Below are 14,421 nucleotides of genomic sequence, written 5' to 3'. Positions count from 1 at the left end.
GTTTCTAAAAAGAACCGACTTTAGTGTTTGACTATGATTATGGGCCAATATGTTTGAACTTTAGCGTCATTTATTGAAAAAATAAAATTATTTTTGTAGGAACAATATCAAATGTTTGGAACAATAATGAAATACATTTTACAACTGACGACCATGTAACATTATAATATAAAATATAAAATTTTCAATTCAAAAATGTTTTGTTTAAAATATGATTAAAATTATAATGATTTTATTATGATGGTCATATATTTGATTGCAATGAAAATGTTGCTATCATGTTTTTTCTCTGCGTGTGGATGTTCGAATAAAATATGTAATTTTTCTTAGACATTTGTCTTAGAATTAAAACGATTAAATAAATACAAACAAATATGTTAAAGTGCAAAAAAAGTGAAATTTCGGTTAATCAGTTAAACGACACAAATTATTTATTTGATATTTGAAATTCGACAATTTTGAATTATTCGAACAGTTAATATTCGAACATTATCCCATTTTGAAAAATATATCTATATATAGGCAGAAAACCATTTTCATTTTAGACTGGTAATTAAATTTAACATCTTAGAGAAACAATCCTGATATAAATGTTTACTCTTTACAATTCAAGCTTCAACCTAAGTACTTCATGTTAACGAACGTATTTAGCATACAATATTTGTAGCCATTTCTATAATTGGGATAATCTATTTTCATGCTTTCCAAGAAATTACAGTAATTTCCATAAGATCCTTTATTTAGTAGTTTCACACCAATTATGTTTATAGTTTGTGTGTGTGTATGAGAGAGAGTAACTTTCTGTTAGTATTTGTGTCTGTATTTACGGTCTTCATGCTAGACTTATGTACATTAGGTTGGCCCCATTTGTATGGAGAAAATATAAGGTGTTGACGTTCTCAACTAAAATGAAAGTTTAGTTTGTTTAAGGAGACCATCTCTCAAAATTTGTATACTGCCGTTAGCATTCGGTGAGCTGTCCTTTTCATATATCATACAAAATGTTGATATCATCTGAAAAGTATTTAAATGAATATTTTAAAGATATATCAGAAATGTTCGTACATATTCAAAAATAGTGGAATTTTTTTTTGGCAACAATTTTAAGTTGTTTTACATTTAGATATATAATCGTTGAAAATATAAATTCACCGAAACATTTTTTTACGTGTTTCAAAATTCAGTTTGGTTTGAATTCGCTTTGAATTTTTCGAAACCTGTTTCCTCCCTGATCTGATGTTAGCTATATGTTCAAGACAATGAAAATATATATGAAAATAAGTGTAATTTCATTAGCTTTCCACTTCTATATAACAATTTATATATTCAATGGCTTATAAAACAAACAAATTTCATATATTTGGGGGGTATATGGGTTTTATCATTCCGTTTGTAACACATCGAAATATTCATTGCTTACCCACAAAATTATATATATATATATTTATTCTGAGTCCCAATGAAGTTCTAAGACGATCTAGCTGTGTCCGTCCGTCCGTATTGAAAACACTATAGTGCCTAAATATTGTTTGTTCTGTGTTGAAAATGAGTAATATCGGTTCATGCATTCAACTAGCCCCCATACATATTTCCTCCGAAATACTGTTTGAGCAGTTATAAATATGTTGAGTCCTGATAAAAATTTTAAGTACTCTGAAATTATACTGTAAAGTATGTCAAAAATCGGTCAACATTTTTCCCTAGTCCTCATACAACATCCCTCTCAGAATATGACTTTAATATTCATAACAAAACTGTGCGACAGCCAAAATCGGCGGTGGATCTGCTTACCGGTAAAAGTTATATCGGTCAAAAATATTTTATATAGTCCCGGCGTTTCGATGGGTCAGGTCTATAAATCAATATATATATCGATTTGAAGTTAGAAATTATACTTTTTTGTGCTTGATTTTGCTTGAATTTTGACCATCTAAATGTCAGAATATCGCAAAGTGATGTTCAGCAAAGTTATTAAGCTCGACGTCGGCAACAACATAATTAATAAAGGAAAGCGGTATTTTTCGTTTTCTTTGAGTGGATACCTGGAAAATCAGTTTTTAGTACTTTTTCGTAAGTTGTCTAATAAAACTCAATTAAAAACATCATAAAAGTGTTCTTTGCTGTCTTTACTTTCTTGCTTGATGAAAGTTAAGTTTTTAATTAGTTAGTTAACCCCTTGTGGGCCAAGGCTTGAAAAAGTTTTATTTTTTTATGAAATACTGAAAACAAGGACTTTTGGAAGTTATTTACAAAATGTTTACTTTGTAGAGGACCTGCAGGGTACCGAAAGGGACCTGCAAGGATCCGAAAGGGACTTGGTACAGTTGGGTCAGCATCAGCCAAAAGATAAAAAAGTCATTGATTTTAGTTTACATTTTATTAATATATTGATTAGTTTTGTAACATTTATAAAATTTTCTATTACAACTCTATTTTATGGTATTTTACGAAACAGTATTTTTTGTCATTACAACATAAATAAACACCACAATGAGAACATGAAATAATTCACCGTAATTATGGGTAAGCGACTTTGCCAATAGGTAAAAAAATATATTATTCGAAAGATGATAGTGTGCTTCAAAGTACTTTTGGGCAAAAAGGGTCAAAATATGTTTTGTTTTCATTTTGTAAGCTTATTATTGTTATGGTGCTTATAAGTTCAATCCGTCGACAAAGGGTTAACTTAAATTTTTGACAAACCCTCGCATTTTCTTTTTCTTCACCTTCATTGTCTGCATCGTACGTTTTTTGCGACCACCAACAAATTTGAGCCTTTTGCCTTTATATTGCGTTTCCATGGGATGGAAGCGCTCGAATCTGAGGCTTGCTCAAATACTCAAGTTGGTGATGCAAGAAGTTGATTTTGAGAACTAGACTGAGTTCCAAGAAACAGATAAAAGCGTTTCGGTATAATAATTATATGTAAACATTTAAAAAACTTAAAATTTAGGCAAAAAAATTAAAAAGCTTTTTTGGTCTTAAGTTATGACATTGAAATTACATTTCAGAGGCCTTTTTTTGGGGCCATCCTAATTTGCATATGCTCTTATGTGTGCTTCACTGTATGCATGTTAGTGAAATATTATTTTTAGTTACTTTAACTACATAATTTACCGCCCATATTGTTTGCTATTGTACGACTAGCTCGCTCCATTTAATGCTAAGGATTTAAAGACAAGTACATCAACAACAACAACATTAGCAACAACTAGTGTTTATGTTGTTGTACAACTATCGACACTGACGTGGTAATACATACAAATTAACTAATTAAGTTATCGACAAAGTGAAATTAATTCCAATTTTGTACAAACAAATTCTAGGAAATTGTCCGTATTCAAAGTACTTTACATATGTATGCACATTAGGGAAGTTTCTATTTTATAGTCCAACTTATAAAGAGTAGTTTTATTGTGTACAACTCTTGGCAACATATTTAATTAGGCCATCTTCAATATAGTCGCCTAAAGTCACTAAATTAAAAAAGTTTATGTTGTGTTTGTATTTTATTTAAAATGTGTATGGTATTTTTACTAAACTCTCTTAAAATCATATGAAATAAATCACAAACCCATAATTGTTCAAACAGTCTTACTCCAATATCTTTAGTATTTCTAATGGCGCATCAAATTATTCGTATGCCTTCAATTTGTGTGTAAAAGGAGGGTAGGACTTCTGACCAAGTAGGAGATTTTGTTTGTTTTTGTAATTGTTAATAGTTGTTTGTTTGTTGGTGTATGATTATGTAAATTAGATAAGAATATGTAAGTATGTGTCTTTAGTGTGTATCGATATAATGAGAGTTATTTCGATAATGTGTCTGTCTATGACAAATTCATTTGTAAAATGAATAGATTCGTGTGTTTGAAGGTTACAGCGAATTTACGAATTTTAATTCAAATACCGTTTACTGTATAACTTTTAGGTAATACAGTAGAATAGCTGTGGTTTTAACAGGAAGGCGTAATATTTACCATGGTGCATCACATATTCTATTTATTAAAGGCTGCATTTGAGAGCATGTATTTTGAACTATTGATAATGTTGCTGATTTGTATATTTTCCAGTTAAAAAAAGTTACTTTTGAATTAATTCATCATACAAAATCTCATTTATCATTAATCACTTTCGAGAATTTTAAAATATGTCAAAGCTATGTCAAAGGGGTTTTCATTCGAATAAGAGATTGTAAATGACAGAAGTTTGCAAAAAAAAATTGTTTCATTCCTTGAAACATATATTTTTGAGAAAGGCTAGATACGGTAGTTGATTAAGTATTTTTATACCATACACCACCATAGTGCGGAGGCTAGTATGCGTTTGTGTTGATGTTTGTATCGTCCAAAAGTAATAGTCTAACACCCATCGGATACCCCGATAGACTAATCGATGGTGTGCTGGACTATTAATCTTAGGGATGCAGGTTCCATTCCCGTCAGAGACTCTGGGTGTATCTGCAGACAAGCAAAGCGCAGTTTGTGTGTGTTCTTTTTTTAAAGTATAACAAACGAATCACTTTCTAAATCGATTAAACGATGACCTTCCATCCGTCTCGCTGGCTGGCCATATAAACATTGTGCTCAAAGTACAGGTCGCAATTTTTAAAATATTTCGATAAAATTTTGTAGCCAACGACAAAGCCTATTGAAACTGGCAGAAATCGGTCTATTACTTCACCTTGCAAATGTCTTTCCGAAATTGGACTTTATCGATCATAAATGCTTAATTTATGTATATATCTACACAAATTCAGCTTCTAATAAGTTTTATATATTTTTAAGGAAATGACTTTGAAAACCAGAGCTGTAAATGAGATGTAAATTATGAATTAGCAAAATTTTTAATTAATTAATTTTACAACAAAAATGAATTGAATGAAATTTGAATCAATTCAATACGAATTAGGCAGAAATGAATTTCAATTCATTTTCAAGAAGAACTGATTTTTATTTTGAAATACACTGAAAGACAAAACACATTTAATATTCAAGAAGCGATTAATAACACTCTGCTACAAAATAACTCTTTTTGTCGGAACTTGAAAAGCGACCTAATAGAGATTAAAGGACAAAGATTTTGAAACACCCTCAAAATTTTGAGTTATTTTGAAAAAACTGTTTTAGGGTTAGGTAAAGAATTGGGCTTTTACAAAATGTATGTATAAGATCTAAGAAATTATGTAAGTTTTTATAAATAGTTTCCCTTTATTTTTTATTTTTTTTTCGTAATTTTTCAAATTCAACAATAGTTATTTTAATTTTTTTTTTGAATCCTTTTTTTTGGATAATATTTTAAAGAAAATTTTATGTAGACAAAAGCGAGATATTAGTTGTTAAAATCGGTTTATACTTGTTTAAGTTATTAAACTTTTTCGAAAAAAGTTCGAAAAAATTTACCTTGTAAATTCAAAATTATACAGAAAATACTAGAAAAGGTGTTAATGAAATGTTGAATGACTTTTAAAATTTGTATCTGATTTGAACAATTAAAATCATGTTGTGTTATGAACTAAATTTCCTTTATACGTTGGTATAAATTTGTATAATCTTCCATATCAAAATTAGCAATAAAAGGCGACTAAAATCAAATAAGTTGATGAATTTTGGTTTTCTTTTAGATATTCTTAACAAAAACAATACTTATAACTAACAAATCTATAAAAAAACAAGTAAGAAAGTATGGTCGGTCAAGCCCGACCATATAATACCCTACACCAAGTAAATGAGTAAACATATTGTTTAAATCATAATTGAAATTATATTTGAATTTAAATTATTTGAATTAAATTAAATCATACACATATGAATTGTTATTTATCTTAAGAAACCCTATGTATGTTAAGTACGGATAAAGTTAACAGATAGAATTGTCATTTTTTTACCTTTAACTTCGAATATTGTTTAAGCCTTCGTGGCAAGTTAATAATGAAAAAATAAATCACTTTTTCTTGAATTCCCATAAGGTGAGCTTCATTATATTTAATAAAATCCCTTTTTATTTCTCAAAACTAAATCTTATTATTTGTTCTCATTACATACAAATATTTTATAATTGATCATTGCTTGAGCAATTATAAACTATATACAAAAGCTTTGTCCATATTGATAGGCAGCTATAACTCATCAAAGCTCACACACACTCTATTTTATTCATGGTCCTTCGAACCGGATATGAACCAGTGACCTATGGATCATGGTCCCTCTCCGACGTAAGACTGGTCACCTTCATCATTCTCCACATTAAAAAGAGATCATCTTTAACATCATCTATACAAGAAGTTCTACAGTATAAAAGAAGACAGCGAGCAAGAAAGAAATCGACAGTTAAAACGCAGCAAGTAGTACAAAAAAAAATATAAAACTATGTCAAAGTGAGTATACATATATTTGTGCAAAAGGTAAAAAGCCAAAAATATATTCAAGTGTATGCCCATACAATATAAAAAAAAAACAACAAAAAAGAATTTGAAAAAGTTGGAAAAAGTGCAAAATTTGTTGGCTAATCCACGCTTATATTAAAATCGCAAAATTTCAAAATCTAGAAATTAAAGTGCACAAAAATTGCAAATCTAATTTGTATACCATAAATAATACAAATTTAGTTAGTTTATACTGCGGTTAAACTACCATCATATATAGTGTACTCGTAAAATTTCGAAAAAGAAAAAAAACTACAAAGTATTGAAATAATTGCCAAATTTCATTTAGAGATCATAATTATAAAAATAAATTCATCTAAAATTTGCTTAAGTTGATTTCAACAGTGGTTTATACCGTTACATTTTTTTTTGCAATCGTAACTTAAAATTCCAAAACAAAATATTCAGAATAAAGGTAAAGGTGAAGAAGAACAAATTGGAAAGTGTTTAAAATAAAAGATAATGTGCAAGAGTACAAAAGTGTTATAATCAGAGAGAGAATAAAAGTGCTCAAACATTATTTAAATCAAACTATTTGCAACAGTCTTAACTGCATACATATTTCAACTGGAATTTCATCATACTCACGGTATAATTGAGAAAAAGAGTTCACATCAAACCTGCAGATAGTATTTGAGTGAGTATTTTGGAATTTGTAATAAAAGATTTATACTTAAATCAGAGATCACTGCATATGCATAACAGTGGGTCACAATAGTAATATATCTAACCAAAATAAATTAAATCAGCAAATTTAAACATAATTGCATGCCTTTAGACATCAAATCATATTAATTGAATATATTTTTTTTTTAAATATATTTTAAAATCAATTTCAAGTTTTTAATCTCTTCTGTTGTGCGAACAAAACAAATTTCAACAACATTTATTGCAGTTTCAGTTTTAACAAACTTGAACAGAATTTTCATCAAATTTTTAAAAAAAGAATTTATTGATACTAAACATCAAATAATTAAACAAAATTTTAAATAATTTGCAGTTTACTAGTTTAAAAGAAAATTTGGCAATACTTTTCTCATCTTCGAATCTAAATACAGATTATAATAAAAATTTACTATGTTGGTTCAAAATAATTAAATAGTACATTTTAAAAATAACTGAATTCCTTTCTCAGATGTATATACATATAAAACAAAATTTAAATTGCTAGCTCTAGTAATATTTGTATATGGTGCTTAAACTAAAGCACTTATATTTCAACTATAATTAAAACCAAAACAAACTACTTAATAGGTTGCCACAATTACTGTAGATCTCTGGAAAATTTTAAATTTACAGTACACAATTACAGTCCACAATTATCATTCAAAGATCAAGGAAATTTAATACTCAACAATATAATACCAATAAATTGGCACAAAATAAGAAATAAACCCTTGACTTATAGTCAAATGCTTGGTAAATTAAAATTTCAAGCTTATTCGATTTTCTTTCTCTAAGATTAATCAAATTACAACGATTTTTCTTCAATTTTAAATTTGTCACCTATATTTCGTGCCTTAACTCGAATTACAAAGAACAAACAAAATAATTGTATTATCACATATCACTCTCAAATTATACCACTGTTATCCTAATACAAAGGACATTTCTCCCATCTCAAACAATCTCTAAGATATTTCAATCAATCCAAATACGATTCAATCTAAACTTTCCATATCTTTGAAACCTTATACAAAACGTTATACAAAACGCTATACAAACACTAACGGTTTCTTATAATTTGCCATAAGGTAATAGTTTAACATCCGCAACAAAACATTCATACTTCATCACAATGGCGGCTCCTAACAATCGGTTTGCATTTGATTCCAACAATTTAATATCTTTTTGTAAAAGAAGTGATATGCAAGAATGTAAGGGCCAATCCGAGGCCATTTTAGAGCTCAGGATGAAAGACCTTGACGGTCGATGGATTAAAGTTGAAAAATCTTATGAGGATCTCATGCTATCTGACCAAAGTCAAGAAATAAAAACTACAGCGCAGGAACAGTATGAAGTATGTGTCGATGTTTACTATATGTGTATGTCAAAAATTCTTGATTTTATCAAACCAAATAAAGAACCTTTAGACCCTCGTGTAAGTTTAGGATCAACTGTTCCCAATACATCCGAAGATGTTTTAAATACATGCCTTAAACTTCCACCTTGCGATACTCAAATTTTCGCAGGCAGTTATGAAGAATGGCCCCCGTTTCGGGATATGTTTACAGCAGTATACATTAATCACCCTAGATTAACCTCCGCTGAGAAGCTGTATCATCTCCGTAATAAGACAAAAGACACAGCTGGAGCAATTGTTAAGAGATTTCCCCTGACCGATGAAAATTTTAACCTTGCGTGGCAAGCTTTAAAGTCCCGATATGAGAATGTTAGAGTTTTGGTTGATAACCAAATTCGTAATCTCTTTAATATTCCTTTAGCAGTTGTCGAAGATAGTGACTCTTTACAAAGAATTCACAGTTCTGTCACTGATTGTTTATCAATGTTGGAAACGTTAGGAGTATCTGCTAAGGGTTGGGACCCATTATTGGTTAATTTAGTGTACTCAAAGCTACCACATGAAACTTTAGCTCAGTGGGAACAGTCCCTAAATGCGTGTAGGGAGTTGCCCAAATGGTCCCAACTGAGTAATTTCCTTCTCCAAAGATGTGAAATAGTAGAGAGAATATCAACCATAAAACTCACGAAAAGCTCGTTTCCAAGCCACTACGATGCTCAATCGAGAATTCAAACCTATGCTTCTCAGGAAAAACTTAATATAAACTGTAAAATGTGCAATGAAGAACACGGTTTAAGAATTTGTCCTCAATTCCGCAAACTTTCAGTTCAAGAACGAGTTGATTTTGTTTTTAAAAATCAGTGCTGCAACAATTGCCTTTCAGTTTCTCACATCAAAACCAGCTGTAAAAGTAAAAATACATGTCTAAATTGTGGGAAAAAGCACCACACTTTGCTTCATATGCGAGCCGTCAACAATTCGAAGAAAAGTGTTGATCAATCGCATAACGAAAATAGTCAATCTCTTCAAGCCAAAGCTTCAAACTCTCAAGCTCAAATTCCCAATTCACGTGATAACCAAAAACCCGAAACTTCCAATTTAGCCAAACTCCCACCAATTCATTCAAATTATGCGACGAACAATACCAACATCTTGCTGCGAACAGCATTAGTTCAGATTGAAAGTAGAGGTGAACACTTTACTATACGAGCACTTATTGACCCAGGTTCAGAAAGAACTTTTATATCAGAAAAGATAAGAAAACGATTAAGTCTTCCCTATAAAAGGTCACGTTTTGAAATTATTGGAGTTGGAGGTCAGAGTCAAATAGCTGAAAAGGAATGCGATTTAGTTTTAGTTTCACAGCGAAATAAATTTAGATTTCAAATTACAGCAATAGTTCTCCCCAAAGTTACAAATAAAATTCCTTCGTCCTCTTTCAAAATCAATGATCCGTCAAATCTGTCGGATATTGAATTGGCAGACCCCTATTTTAACGTCTCATCTTCCATTGACCTAATTCTAGGAAATGACAGCGAACGCTATATCAATCTAGATGGAATTAAGAGAGACGTATGTGGCTCTGCTTCAGCCTATAATACAGTTTTCGGCTGGGTTCTCAGTGGGCCTGTACAAACAAAACCCATATTCTCATTTTCCTCTCTAGTTACTTCTACTGAACATTCTAACATTAATGACTTACTACGAAAATTCTGGGAACAAGAGGAAATTCCAATGTCGCCAGCAATATCGTCTGAAGATGAATACTGTGAGGAATTTTATGTTCAAACAACAAAACGTCTTGCAGATGGTCGTTATATGGTACGATTACCATTTAGAAAAGAGTTTCCGAACGAGAAATTTCTAGGCCCCTCAAGATTTATGGCTTTGGGCCAATATGTTAGAATGGAACAAACGTTATCTAAAGATCTCTCACTCAGCTTACAATACAATGAAGTTCTCAACGAGTACATTACGTTAGGTCACATGGAAGAAACTACGTCATGTGAATATTTCTTAGAAAATAAGTGCAATTCCTTTTATCTTCCTCATCACGCTGTAGTTCGTCCAGAGAGTAAAACCACAAAAGTTCGAGTAGTTTTCAACGCGTCTCGTAAATCAAAATCAGGTTTTTCTCTTAATGATGTCCTATATACTGGTCCCACTTTACAAGCAGACTTAATGTCTGTAATCTTAAACTGGCGTTTTTACAGATACGTATTTAGTGGAGATATTCAGAAAATGTACAGGCAAATTCTCATAGACCCTATTGACAGGCCGTTTCAAAGAATTCTTTTTCAAAAATCCCCCCGAGATCCTGTTAAAGACTATGAACTCAAAACGGTGACATTCGGAATTAATTGCGCACCTTTTCTCGCCATCCGAACGCTTTTACAGTTAGCCTCTGATATTCAAGATCAATTCCCAAAAGCATCTACAATTTTACGTCATGAAACATATGTAGATGACATCCTAGCTGGAGGTCACTCTATAGAAAGTGCGATTCAATCCCAAGAACAGCTTATAAAATCTCTAAAGTCAGCAAATTTCAATTTAAAGAAAATTACTTCCAATGATTCGCGATTATTAAAATCTTTCCCTAAAGAAGATTTGTATGACTCTAATTTTCTTAAATTCCACGACTCTAGTTCCACGAAAACTCTCGGTATACGTTGGAATGCACTCACTGACTCATTCACCTACTCATTCGAACCTATACTCAAAGCCACCACCATTACAAAGCGCCAAATATTATCCTCGGTTGCTAAACTGTTTGATCCTGCCGGTTGGATTTCCCCGATTGTGATAAGAGGCAAAATTCTCATACAGCAACTTTGGCTAGAAAGGATTGATTGGGACGAGCCTGTAAGTGCAGATTCTCTCCGCACATGGAACGAATTAATTAACGATTTACCTTCGGTAGAAAAAATCCGAATCCCGCGTTGGATACAGTTCACTCCCGTTGATTGCATCCAAATTCATGGTTTTTGTGATGCCTCCAAGATGGCTTACTGCGCAGCGGTGTATATCAGAGTTCAAACTTCTCGTACAGTTTTTACTAACTTACTAGTATCAAAAAGTAAAGTCGCTCCTCTAGACGCTATAACATTACCAAGATTAGAGTTATCTGGTGCTGTAATGTTAGCTAAGCTTACAAATCATACCATATCCTCCCTGGAGTTGAATCAGTACGAAGTGGTTCTTTGGTGTGACTCTTCCATTGTTCTTGGGTGGTTAGCAAAACCTCCCGCAACTTGGAAAGAAATTTATGTTTCTAACCGCGTCTCTAAAATCCATAAATTGATTCCAAATGCAAAATGGCGTCATGTTCCCACACATTACAACCCCGCTGATTTGGGATCGAGAGGTTGTAGACCTCAAGACTTAGTAACTAATAGCCTTTGGTGGAACGGACCTTCCTGGCTTACTAATCCTGACACCGAATGGCCAAAACAAACTCCCATGAGCAATTTGAAAGTCAACCCTATTTCAAGCTTCAAATCGTCTTCCGCAAGCACTAACGATAACCTAAAATCATCTCAAAAGTTTTATATAAACATTTCCAGTTTACAATCTATCACAAACTCAATCGATATTCTAAAAAACTTTTCTTCCTATTCCCGAGCATTACGAGTGTTATCCTATATTTTTCGATTTATACGACACTTTAAAAGCTCCTTCGCTAACCCAACTTTTCCATTACAGTATAGTAGTACTGAAATTAGTCAAAAGGAAGCCAATTCCGTCAAAATTCGATTAATAATTCTAGCTCAAAAACAATGGTACAAATACGAATATTCATCTTTATCTAACTCTGAATCCATACCCAAAGACAGTTCCCTATTTACGTTAAATCCATTTATTGATGCAAACGGTGTTTTACGCGTCAATGGCAGATTAGCAAATGCTCCGTTAAGCTACAATGAGCGATTCCCAATTATTTTACCACGTAACTCACATTTCTGTGAGTTATTTTTAGCTCACTTACATGAATTTTTAGCTCATGGTGAATGCCATCTAATGTGTAGAATGCTACAAACACAATTTTATATACCGCGCCTAAAACTACGCATCCGTAAGCTAATACGGTATTGTAAAACGTGTATAATTCACAAAAGAAAGTCCTGTTCGCAAATTATGGCAGCTCTACCATCCGAGCGATGCACACTTTCATCGCCATTTCACACAACTGGTATAGACTTCGCAGGGCCTTTCGAGCTCAAAAATTCAACGCTCAAAAATGCCTCAACTGTTAAAGGTTACGTATGTGTATTTGTATGTTTCGCTACAAAAGCAGTACACCTAGAGCCTTGCTCCAATTTATCCACAGCTGCGTTTCAAGCAACCTTTGCCAGGTTCGTTGGAAGGAGGGGACTCCCACATAAAATTGTTTCCGATAACGGTCGAAATTTTGTCGGTGCAAGTCGTGCTTTTCGTAAAGAGTTTTTAACATTTCTTAAAACTGTATCCCATGATATTGCTCAAAAATATCTCACTCACGGGTTTGAATGGTCTTTTATTCCGCCACACGCCCCTCACATGGGAGGTCTATGGGAGGCAGCAGTAAAAAGTTTTAAATTTCATTTGAAACGAGTTGCCGGTGCGCATCGTTTCACATTCGAAGAATTTACCACCGTGCTATCTCGAATTGAAGGCGTATTAAATTCCAGACCTATTTCAGCCTTATCTGAAGATCCCACAGACCTGACTGCTCTAACCCCAGGACACTTTTTACGCGGTGGTCCCATGCTAGCCATTCCTGAGCCAACAGTTGAAAATCTATCATTGATCTCTCGATGGGAAAAGCTAAAGGCCATCCATCACCAATTTGCAATACAATGGAAAGAAGACTATCTGAAATCTCTCCATAAGAGATACAAATGGAAATTTTCCGAGCCCAATTTGAAAATAGACGATTTTGTAATCATAATTGATGACATTCTGCCTCCTAACGAGTGGCGGTTAGGTAGAATAGAAAAGGTTCACAGCGGACCAGATAAGCATGTCCGAGTAGTAGATGTACGTACGGCAATCGGAATTCTAACTCGTCCAATTACCAAATTGTGTTATTTACCCTTTAATAATACTCAAAATACTACAAGCAGTGATTAATCTACATTTACATTCCGAAAACTGATTCTCTTTTTCCAACTCGTGTTTGATTCTTATTCGTAGCCCATTCATTTTCAGCTTTTACTAATTTTTACTCTACCCTTTTAGATACCGAAATCAACCACCACGCAACCCCGATGTACACCAGTGTCAAGTGTGTTATCGATATCATTCACTTCGTTTTTGCCGAAGCTTCCTCGCCATGAATTCCACCAAACGAAACCAAGTTGTACGACAAAAACAATATTGCCTCAATTGTTTGGCACGCACGCACATTGTCCGAAAATGTGAAAGTCCTGACAAATGCAAGAAATGCGGGTTACTACACCATACCCTTCTACATCCCACACGTCATCCACGTGGAAAAGCACAACACACCAACATACGCGAGCGTATCGGTTCACGCAGCCAAGTTGCTAGCCGCACAAACACAAAACTAAGAGGCAACAGTCAACACCACCAGTCACAAGCTAAAGACAAGGCAGAACGACAACCAAATCAATGGATAATATCTGAGGCGATTCGAACACTGGCCGCCGTTTTATGCACAAACTCAACAACATCATAATTTGCATTGCTGCAAGGAGTGGCGGCATGTTTAAATCATAATTGAAATTATATTTGAATTTAAATTATTTGAATTAAATTAAATCATACACATATGAATTGTTATTTATCTTAAGAAACCCTATGTATGTTAAGTACGGATAAAGTTAACAGATAGAATTGTCATTTTTTTACCTTTAACTTCGAATATTGTTTAAGCCTTCGTGGCAAGTTAATAATGAAAAAATAAATCACTTTTTCTTGAATTCCCATAAGGTGAGCTTCATTATATTTAATAAAATCCCTTTTTATTTCTCAA

General features: G+C 32.6%; 1 protein-coding gene across 1 annotated transcript; it reads left to right on the top strand.

Moving 5' to 3' along the window:
* Positions 1-8,219: 8,219 nt before the first annotated feature.
* LOC135953245 (uncharacterized) lies at positions 8,220-14,124 on the top strand. The gene is made up of 3 exons (XM_065503038.1): positions 8,220-11,831; positions 12,150-13,405; positions 13,665-14,124. The coding sequence occupies exons 1-3, from the start codon at positions 8,220-8,222 to the stop codon at positions 14,122-14,124; spliced, it is 5,328 nt and encodes a 1,775-aa protein (XP_065359110.1).
* The last annotated feature ends 297 nt before the right edge of the window (positions 14,125-14,421 follow it).

Source organism: Calliphora vicina, chromosome 1, assembly GCF_958450345.1.
Source record: "Calliphora vicina chromosome 1, idCalVici1.1, whole genome shotgun sequence".
Taxonomy (NCBI): Eukaryota; Metazoa; Arthropoda; class Insecta; order Diptera; family Calliphoridae; genus Calliphora; species Calliphora vicina.
The sequence above is the reverse complement of the archived record's forward strand: the minus strand, read 5'-3'. Positions and strand labels throughout refer to the sequence as shown.

Excerpts from the sequence above, each read along its gene's own strand:
- LOC135953245 (XM_065503038.1), top strand. The coding sequence starts at position 8,220 with ATGGCGGCTCCTAACAATCGGTTTGCATTTGATTCCAACAATTTAATA. Across the intron at positions 11,832-12,149 it reads GTTGTAGACCTCAAGACTTA|TATAGTAGTACTGAAATTAG; the intron begins GTAACTAATAGC and ends TTTCCATTACAG. Across the intron at positions 13,406-13,664 it reads CTGCCTCCTAACGAGTGGCG|ATACCGAAATCAACCACCAC; the intron begins GTTAGGTAGAAT and ends CTACCCTTTTAG.